Here is an 11,082-nt window from a genome sequence, read left to right on the forward strand (position 1 = left end):
AAAGTCATTTATATTGAGAAAATATGTTGCATTATCATTTTTCACTGTTTTTCATAGTAAAAATAAAGTCGACACCATGGCACAATAAACCTTGGTCTTGGTCGACACTAAAGTTAGTTACAGCTTTTTCACATCACTTTCAGTGGATTAGGCATCTGTGAAAAAAAGATTTGGGACTGAGAAACTTTAGCTTAGAGTCGACTTTATTTGGTGTACGAATATGCCCCAATAGTTTTGGAGTAAAATGAAAATGCATTTCCCCCATGCATACGTATGTACATACGTACTCCATTAGCTGATAACGTTTTTACATGCATACACATATATGTACATATGTATGTGCATATTACTGCCAAAATACTACGCAAATACACACAAATGTACATATTTACAACTCACGGCAGCATACATACATATGCACATAATTACACGCATACTCAAATACAACAATAACTATTTCTTTCATAACCGCATGCGCGTATTTCTCAAGGCCAAGTAAATTCATTCATAAAAAAAAATTATATTTTAAAAAACTAAAACCTCCCTATTGAAATTGTCATCAGGTATGTAACTTGAGAATAGAAATCGCTGCATCTTTTAGGCGCATCAATATTACATAGTTACATCCCGATCTAATAAAAGGAAGGTAATAACCGCAGCACATCTCCCCGCAAATTCATCACCATCAAGCGCAACTTTTTCAATTCGACACCAAAATTCTAAAATCTTAAAATGAAGAAATCTCGGCCAGCCAAGTGAAAAGTGGCAACTATTTCTCTATATCCAGTAAAATAAGTTATCTCGAATTTTGGAAATTTTTGGCAAAACACTATTTCTATGTTCCATATCAATATTTCAATCATTAACTAGTTTTTGAGATGTAATTTTAATAAACATTAAATAAAAGTGTACGTTTTCTGCAGGAAAATACATACTTTTTTTTGAATAAAATCAAAACTTCTAAAATAACAAAAATATGTGGTGTTTATCGGAAGTTCACAGATGTAACGTGGCATCTTAGCTCGTTTTCATATTTTTCGGTCCGAAATTGTAAAATTGTTGTCCATGACGCGCCACAATTTTTGTACAGGTGGGTCAATGTGCCTTGAACACAATTTATATATATACAAAAAAATTATTTTATTTATTTTTTAATATTAAAATTTTCTATACTTCAAAGCGTTTATAAAAATATATTTACATATATGCACGGACGATTTTTAATATTTTTCAACCCTAAGCAAATCTTCAGTACCATAAAAGATTCAAACACATCAAAGTACAAGCAATGCAATGTCCAACCCAATTTGCCACAGGGCGAAGACGACGTCGTTACGACGTCGCTTTGGTGAAGCCGTTACGACGTCGCCCTGGTGAAGTCGGTTTGGTGAACTCGAAACGACGTCGTTACGACGTCGCTCTGGTGAAGTCGTTTGGGTGAACTCTAAACGACGTCGGTACGACGTCGCTCTGGCGAAGTCGTTTTGGTGAACTCGAAACGACGTCGCTTTGGTGAAGCCGTTACGATGTCGCCCTGGTGAAATCGTTTTGGTGAACTCGAAACGACGGTGTTCCGACGTCGCTCTGGTGAAGTCGGTCGGTCTTCGAACCTACAAGTTTTTTGAGGAACCTTCGGTCTAGGTTGGACAAGTTCCACGCCCAAATTTTTATATATCTAGGCATAAATAAAAGTCATTCATTTGGATAGTAAACCGTGTTTATTATGACAATTTTTTATCATGACAGAATATGGAATCCACAATGTACACTTGTGCTCAGAAAATTAAGCCACCTACATCTTTTTTTCAGTATTCATAATATTTTTCATATAAAATGTTTTTTTATAAAGGTAAAGTTTACTCTATTGGCCTTATTAATAAAAAATAAAATTTGTGGGAATAAGGTCTTTTTTTTAATTTGGTAGAAAACTGTACTTTTACTTTACAGCGTGGCGACGAACAACTGTTACCCAGGTTTGTTTGAGAAATAAAAGATCCTTTATAGATTTTACGAAAAAAATATTTTATTGTTAATTTTCCACAGATTTTACTTTAGTCGGATTAATTAGTGTTTAAATTGTAATCCTTATTTACATTTGCCAGCAGTGTAAACTTTGAGAGAAAAGTTCATTTGGCACGCACGTCTTTTTCAGGTGGCAGAAGGTAGAAGTATTAATTGTTGATGCCCAGCTCTCAAAAATGATTAATATACTTTTAATATTATTTCAGAAGCGTTCCAGCAAAAATTCAATGAATTGTGGAAATAATGGAGCGAATAACCAAAAGATATTTCCATTATGCTGGAGACAGGACCTCAAAACGGAATAAAAGAAATGTTTCACAGTCGTATGCATAAATATACTATCTGTCATATTGATAAGTTTTAAAAATTTATTTTTTTGTTACTTCATTTTAGTTATCTTTATAAAAATTGGGTTTATTTTTTAACAAGGACCATATAGTTCAAAATTCAAAAATTGCGCAAAAAAAAAAATTGCAAAAAAATTAACAAGCTTTTATAAAAATTTTAAGATTTTTATTCTGCATTAAATAAACACATATGAAGCAGTTTTAAAGTCCATTGAAGTTTGGTATGTATAATAGAACACAAGGTTGAAGTGCCTTAAAGCATGCATTTTCTGTCATAAAATTCATATGGATGAAAATGCGCAGTACCGCAAAAAAATAACACCAAAAAACAATGTGAGTTTTGTTTTACTTCAAACCTGTGTTCTATTATACTAACATTTTATGAACTATAAAACTGCTTCCTATGTGTTTCTTAAATTCAGATTAAAAAGCTTTAAATTTTTATGAAAGCTTGTTGAAATTTTTTTATATATACATATATATGTATGTATGTATACTGCACATTGCTTTAATTTTGAACTACATGGTCCTTGTTAAAAAATAAACCCAATTTTAATTAATTTTAAAGATAACTAAAATAAAGTAACAAAAAAATTAATTGTTAAAACTTATATTATATTAAAATATATTAAAATTTTTGTTTGTATTTTATGACTGAATGTTTACCTTATTTTTCTTTTTTATTACTATTTAAGTATTTATGTATATTTAAAAAACTTTGGAAAAAATTCAATGAATTAAATTAAACTATTTTAAACTAAAAAAATTGTTTTTGATTTTCTAACAACTTGGAGCGTCGTTTTGCAGTTCGCTGGTATATCGTTCTTGCGGGCTGCAGGGGAGTCGTTTTTGCGACCCGCCGGTAAGTCGTTTTTGTGACCCGCTGGCGAGTCATTTTTGCGACCCGCCGACGAGTCGTTTTTGCGACCCGCCGGTAAGTCGTTTTTGCGACTCGCCGGTAAGTCGTTTTTGCGACTCGCCGGCGAGTCATTTTTGCGGCCCGCCGGCGAAGTGTGCTATTCATCCGACGGCGAGTTCGCCGGCGAGTCGTTTGCGACCGTCGCCTGCGAACAAATTGTTCACCAAAACGAGTCGGAAACGACGTCGTTTGGCGAATTGGGAAGCTAGTGGTACTCCACTGTACATGTGTATATGAAAGTATGCATGTATGCGTGTAAAAAATGCCAATTCCAGTTAGTGTTTAACCCATTTTAGCGGACTTAGTTTTTTTGGTTTCAGCTGGTTCCAACTGTTAATGAAGCACAATTTTTATGGTTAATCTTGATGAAAGTTACATGTATCGTCGAGAACATGGTTACATGCAGAATTTTAAATTAATTAATATTATTCTCCATACAAAATGTACAAGTATTGCCATATTCAATGCAAAGTTATGCGAAAATCTAAATATTTCGTAAACGTAGGGTTAATGGTCTCGCGCACGTGCCAATCTGGAGGCGATCGCAGAAATTGAATAATTTGTGTTGACGGAAGCGGCGAGGGGAAGACGAAAGCAGAACAATCGTATATATGTATGTACATATGTGCATTTATAAATGCATACATACTTACATTTTAATTTGTTTGTCTTTTTGGATCCATGAAAAATTTGGTAGGAGAAATAGGTATTGAAATGAAGTTTACAAATATGTGTTTTATAAATTTAGGTTTAGTTATTAATAAATTAGATATGTAAATGACAATGTGGGGGACAAATATGCACATGAGTAGCGGAGCTGTCACCCATCCAATGGCAACTTACACGACTTTATTAGAAAATATTTGAAAACTGAATAAATATTAAATATGTTGAAAAATTTGTTAAATAGTTTCGGCTTAGATTAGCGAGATCTTTACTAATTGCGGCGAAAATCCGACGTTTTCAGATTTTTAGTATTTTTAAAAAAAGTTTCCAAGTCGAAAATAATTAAAAACTGAATTATTTCCATAAATATCGGAAACATGGAAAAAATTCATTTAGACTTTCGTCTTAGTTTAGGGAGATCTCTACAAAAAAAAATGGAAAATAATTCTTTTCGCAGTTTCTTTTTCAAAAAAATTCTAAGTCGAAAAGATTAAAAAACTTAGTTATTTCCATGAATATCGAAAAAGGTGCTTAAATAGTTTGGGCTTAGTTTAGCACAAAAGATTTGAATTTAATTACTAAAACAATAATTTTTTACTAAAACAATTATGTTCACAAAAAATCAAACACTATCACAAAAATCATCAATATTCATATTTAATTAACATTCCAAACGCTCTTGTGAGATTTAGCTCTGTTAACATTCTTCTTTTATGCTTTGTATTTTGCTTTCGCTGTTAAGTATTCCAAATATTTGTCGCTCTTAAAATGCGCTTCGCCAGTTTTGTTGGCTCGAAAAAAATGTGGCATTCACAGTTTTCGGTCCTTCTCTATACTTTACGTTCTCTGGATCGGGAAGAGGAGTTCACAATAGTAATGATAATCATAATCATAATAATATTATATCAAGTTATTCAACATTTCTTTACTCGCAATATACGTAGTAGGCAAAGGCGACCCCAAATTATAAATAAATAATAAATTGTGAACGATTAAAAGTTAACTGATTTATAATGCTAGGGAATGTTGTCAACAGTTTAAAGTTTTCATTAAGTATTTTTTAAACAGCTTTCATGCGATAGTTTTTTTTATTTTCGTTTCTCTTTTATCATTTTGTTATTTGTTTCGGTAGTTTTTAGCCGACTTCAAAAAAAGGAGAAGGTTATCAATTCGTCGGATTATTATTTTTTATGTATGTTACCGCATAACTTTGGACCACGTCAACTGATTTCCAGGTGATCCCATACTAATTTGGTCATTTAATTTCAATATTTTCAGTCTTTACTTTTAGAAAGGTGATAATCCCATTAAAAATATTTCCAAATCAAGATTACCTTTCCTTTGGCACCCATATTATACCTCAAGCAAATTTTCTGCTGTAAGCCATCTTAAATCTCTTTATATATATATAGATATATATTTATAAATCAAGATTTCTCAAATGCCTTTAGTTTGTTACCCATATTGTAACCTTTCATTTATTTTACCAATTTAATTGAGTTAAATTTTCAAACAGGTGGCAACCCTTATCAAACATATTTTCTACTGTAGATATTTTATACACTCTTTAGTTTTATACCCTCATTGCAATATTTCATTTGTTTAGTCAATTTAACTGAGTTCAAATTTTCAAATAGGTGGCAACCCTCCTCAAAAATATTTCCAAAAGTCTTCTTTCTTACACCTTTTTAATTTGATACCTATGTATATCAATTAAATTTGGTTAAATTTTCAAACGGGTGGCAACCTTCCTCAACCATATTTTCGGCCGTAAGCCGTCTTAAAAATCTAAATTTGTATACCCAAATTACCGTATTTCATTTATTTTATCAAAATAACTGAGTTTAAATTATCAAAGTGGTGGCTATTTTATTCAAAAATATTTCCAGCAGTTATCTTTCTTAACCCTCTTAAATTTAATATCTATATTGTAATATATCATTTAAATTACGTTAAATTTTTTAACAGGTGGCAACCCTCTTGTTCGTAACAGTAGCGATTACTCCAAGTTCGAACACTGTTGTTTGCTTGATTGCTTTCAAGTGATCTTTATTGAATTAATGATTACGTTTTTATATAAACTAAATGCTTACGTAGCTAAATAATAAGGGCATAAAAACTTTAGATCGTAAGCAAAATTATTTTAAAGGCTTTATTCCCACGTTTTGGTTCACATAAGCATAATTAATGCAAATTTTTTATTCCCACGTTTTTGTTGACATAAGCATATTCCACATTTTGCGTCATTTGCGTACACTAATCAACAATGTCTTATATGTAACTTGACACATGCCAAATTATTTGGCTATAAGAATACACTAAAAGGCATAAAGTGCACGCTACGCATAAAAGAATGCAAGCGAAAATTAATACCCTGTTGAATAAAGCCAATGCAATATTAATATGTCGACTTTTCTTATTTAATAACATCCTCCCCCCCGGTGAGCGCAGCTCGAATTCCTTGGCAGGTTCTGTCCTAAATGTTTATCGTAAAGTCCAAACTTCCTTGAGAATGTCGAGGCGCAGGTGTGGGTTTTTTCATTTTGACCGGATGTGGTCGCAGTCGTGGATGCGTGCAATGTTTCCTGTTTGGCTGTTTTAAATTTTCTTTTGACTAGCATGAACACCAAAAGGCACAAAACTGTAACCAAGGCAGTGTACCCAACCGTTATGTGGTGCGCATTTTGTGATTCAAGTTTGTTTGGGAGTTCTAATATACGTTGATTGGCCAATGATGATTGTAAGGATGTGAGGTTTTGTATTTGTGTTATGTATTTCTCATCATCCCGTGATTGAAGAAGAGGCTTTATATGTTCTGCTGCAGCTACTTCGGAAATTTCTCCCAGACTAGTGTAGGACGAGCAAAGACTCGTTGATATCAACTGATCTGCTTGAACTGATATAAAATTATGTTTGAGTGTGCAGTCTGGTTGGAGTGATAACAGCCCTGATCCTTTTAGAATCACCTGAATGATTTCTTTTCCACATACTGCGGTTGCACGAGATGAAACAGACGTGGCATAAATCCATTGATTTTTATGCTGTAGTGATATCCATGCAACATCGTTTGGTGTTTTTCGCAGTTGACAACTTGACTGGGTGTTGTTGTTGAATAAATTTACTTCACATGCGCATTTAGATGAACCGTGACTATAACGATTTTGAATTTTAGAACAGATGTAATTTCCCTTTTTAATATCCACACAAGATTGAAGTTTGGAGATGCTCAGCGGGAAATATTGACCGAGAGCTGTGTTTATTGCCAAAACTACAGCACACGGACTTATTTCAATCATAGTCCCATTATTCCAAGTAGGAATTTGTAGCAGATTGAATAAGTCATATCGATCATGCTCTACCAGAGGCAATGTGATGCTGAATACAACATGCTTTTCTGTAAGTCCTCCCTTAACCGTCATGAGTTGGTATAGCTGGAGTAAATCTTCTTTGTTTACAGGCAGTTCCAATGGTGCTGATAAGTGAAGTTTAATTTTGTTTACTTCGTCTTGCAATTGGTTGGGCGTCAGCAGAAGAGGACTTATTTTTCCATGATGAGTATCTATTAGAACGGCTAATATTGCAGATTACATTCTTTGACAATTGGCTGCCATAAGTGTGAGTTGGATGGATAACGAGGTAAAGATTCGAAATAATTTTTCTTGGTATATCTCATGCGTGTCGTTGCTGATCCTCTGGAATATTTGACTCACTTGTTGATCAATGATGTCGAACTTCCTCTTGACCGCTTTTTGATCCTGCTTCAAAATGTTGATGATTGAGTCCACAATGGATGTTTGATTTCTGATCAGGTGCAGCAGATGTAGTTCATTTTCCTTAACGTGTGTGATTGTTTTGGACATTTGTTCTGCATATTCTGCGTCCAGTACTCCAAACAAAGAATGAGCGATATTTCCAACTGCATCAATGGCACCTCGTTTACGCCGATTAGATTCTACTATTGCGTAATCTAGCTGCAACTCTTTTTCAGTTTGTTCAAGATGTGCTACCAGAGAAAGACATGAGCTTTTTTTGCGTGATTTTTTGACATAAATGACGCAGGGCCCTTGTGCTATTTGACAGCGCTGTTAGTTCTACCAAAAATCCTTCCATGTCATAGTAGATTATTAGGTTCCAATCAGTGGTTGATATGGCTGTTGAGCCTATTCCTTCAAAATGAATGCCAAGCCTTGATCCAAATCGCTTATTTTGAAGTTCAGCTCCTAAAGCCAATGGTAAGATGAGTAGGGTAATCAGAAGTGTAGCAAGTCCTTGGTGTAAGGAAGGATTATTCCTCCTTGATGAAATTTTGTCTTCCTCAAGCAGTTTGTTGGTTTATTGTCGTTCTGTGGCATCATTTGTTTCCTTGGGCAAGGGTGCAAGCCGATGAATAGGCCTCTTGCAAGTGCCACTAGCAGTTTTTACATCAGCCACTCTCACTACACCGTCGTTTCCTTCATATACATTGATGGTTCTCCCTAATGGCCACTGCAGTACCGGTGTGTTGTCTTCTTTGATGATCACCATGTCACCTACGTTGATGTTGTTGTGTTGTGTCTTCCACTTATTTTGCAGCTGAAGGTCCGATAAATATTCGCGGGACCACCGATTCCAAAACTCGCGTTTGAGGTGAGAAACAAGTTTCCATCTTGTTAATAAATTTGTTTGCTGTGGCCTAGACGTTGGATCAACTTGGGCATTAAGGGGTTCTCCTATGAGGAAGTGGCCTGGTGTTAAAGCTGTTAGATCGTTAGGATTGTCGGACATTGGGCTGATTGGTCTGGAATTTAGGATTCCTTCCACCTCGATGATTATCGTGTCCAATTCTTCATACGCTAAGGACGCTGGTGCGAGGTGCTTCTTATTAGTAGATGCTGATTTTACCGCTGCTTCCCATAAACCGCCAAAATGTGGAGTCCTAGGAGGTATAAAATGAAATGTTATTCCCTTTCCGCTGCACTGCTTTACTATTGATTCTCGTGATGAATTTCCATAAACAACGTCAGTAAGTTCAGAAAGATGGTTTTTCGCGCCTACAAAATTGGTTGCGTTGTCACAATATACATTTTGACAATGTCCTCTTCGGCTTATAAATCGTTTTAAGGCACCAAATAATGCATCCGTCGTCAAGTCGCTAACTAATTCCAAATGCACTGCTTTTGTGGCAAAACAGCAAAATACCGCTACATAGGCCTTTTGTGGTTTCTTTCCCCTTATCTTGAAGTGAACCCAAAATGGCCCGCAGAAGTCCACGCCTGAGTTGATGAATGGTCTTGCTGGAGTTACTCTTGTTGAAGGCAAATTCCCCATAATTTGACTCATTAGTTTTGGCTTAGCTTTGGTGCATCTTACACAGTTGAGCACAATTGATCGGGTCAGCAATTTTCCCTTTATAGGCCTTTGCCTTGTGTAAGCTAAGAGCGCTTGAGGTCCACAATGACGGTTTTCTTTATGGATCATTTGTACTAATAATTTGGCGAGTGAATTGTTATGTGGAATTAGCATAGGGTGTTTGGCATCGTATGCAAGTTCTGATGCTTGTAGACGCCCTCCAACTCGGATGATGCCATTATTGTCCAGAAACGGTGACAGGCTGCGGAAAGAACTGTTTTTGCGAAATTCGTTGTATTTTTTAAGGTGCTGAAGCTCTTCCTCAAAGTCCGATTGCTGCATTGTATGAACGATTACCACAAGCGCTTTTTCCAATTCGTGTACGGTCAAGGGAATGTCTGACTCCCGCGATTGGTTTCTGGCCTGGTTGATAAATCTCAGCATGTAGCCTGCCACTCTTTGTAATGTTTTGAAAGAGCCATTGTGTCGAATGCTATAAAGTACGCTTCCTTCATGTCCAGTGGTTGCAACAGCGACTGATGTCACCCCTTTCCGTTCCATGTTGATACCTTCGTTGATTACTGATAATGCCTTGGAATACTTTGAAGGCCAAGTGTCTTCTTTACCAAGCAAGATTGTTTGCCCATAAAACCACATATTGCATGTTTCTAGTCTCCCCGGCGGCAGTCCTCGTGATAGAATGTCAGCTGGGTTGTCTTTTGAGCTTATATGCCGCCATTGTTCAGCGGTAGTGTGCTCATGAATAACAGCTATACGGTTTGCCACAAACGTTTGGTATGATGCTGAGGATGAGTTAATCCATGCCAACACGATTTGTGAATCAGTCCAAAAGTATGTAGCCACATCGTCTAGCTTAAGGTCTGATTTGACCCTTGTAGTTAGTTGAGCACCCAGTACTGATGCACAGAGCTCAAGCCGAGGAATAGTTTGCCGTTTCAAGGGTGCCACACGAGATTGTGCACAGAGCAGCCTCACTTGTACTCGTCCCTCATCCAGCTCGGATCTAATGTAAATCGCAGCACCATATGCCTTTTCTGATGCGTCGGAGAAGACATGAATTTGAATTTTTGCTGGGATATATCCTTCAAACACGTGCCGTGAAACTTGCATGTTGTCCAATTTTTGCAAATCATTACGAAATGTTGTCCACCTCTCATTCAAATCGGCTGGTAATGCTTCATCCCATGTCAGCTTCAGTTGCCAGAGATCTTGAATAAACATTTTTGCCATGACTACAATTGGTGCTAGTATCCCCAACAGATCGAAGAGCCTTGCAAGATCGGCGCTGACTGAGTGTTTAGTTGCAAGACTGCAGCTTCCTAGGCATACCTTTACGCAGAATCGATCCATCTTAGGCATCCATGTTAACCCCAACGTTTTAATAGTTTGATTGATGTCATTGTCAAAGTCTATGTCAACTTCTTGTTCCTCCATGCTAACATTTTGCAGTAATTGTGGGTGATTGGCGCACCATTTTCTTAGGTTAAGACCACGTTGTTTTAAGATGTGTATCAGTTGCTGTTGGATTTCCATCGTCGTGGTTAAGCTGTCTGGCCCACCAATTCCGTCATCTACATAAAAATTGTCCTGTAGAAACTGAGCACCAAGAGGATTTTGTAATGCATTTTCTTTTGCAATTTTCTGAAAACATTTGGTGGCTAAATATGGAGCAGATCTTGTCCCATATGTGATTGTATTTAGCTGATAATGCTTTATTGATAGGCTTGAATCCTTTCGCTAGATGATAAGTTGAAATTTGCGCTCGTCCGGTTGAATGAG

At 36.0% G+C, this 11,082-nt stretch overlaps 1 protein-coding gene across 1 annotated transcript; it reads right to left on the minus strand.

Annotated features, from left to right (window-relative positions):
* Positions 1-8,286: 8,286 nt before the first annotated feature.
* On the minus strand, positions 8,287-10,836 carry LOC118751975. The gene has a single exon (XM_036486803.1). The coding sequence runs from the start codon at positions 10,834-10,836 to the stop codon at positions 8,287-8,289; it is 2,550 nt and encodes an 849-aa protein (XP_036342696.1).
* Positions 10,837-11,082: the final 246 nt, after the last annotated feature.

Source organism: Rhagoletis pomonella, unplaced genomic scaffold (genome assembly GCF_013731165.1).
Source record: "Rhagoletis pomonella isolate Grant_MI unplaced genomic scaffold, Rhpom_1.0 Rhpom_scaffold_01135, whole genome shotgun sequence".
Classification (NCBI taxonomy): Eukaryota; Metazoa; Arthropoda; class Insecta; order Diptera; family Tephritidae; genus Rhagoletis; species Rhagoletis pomonella.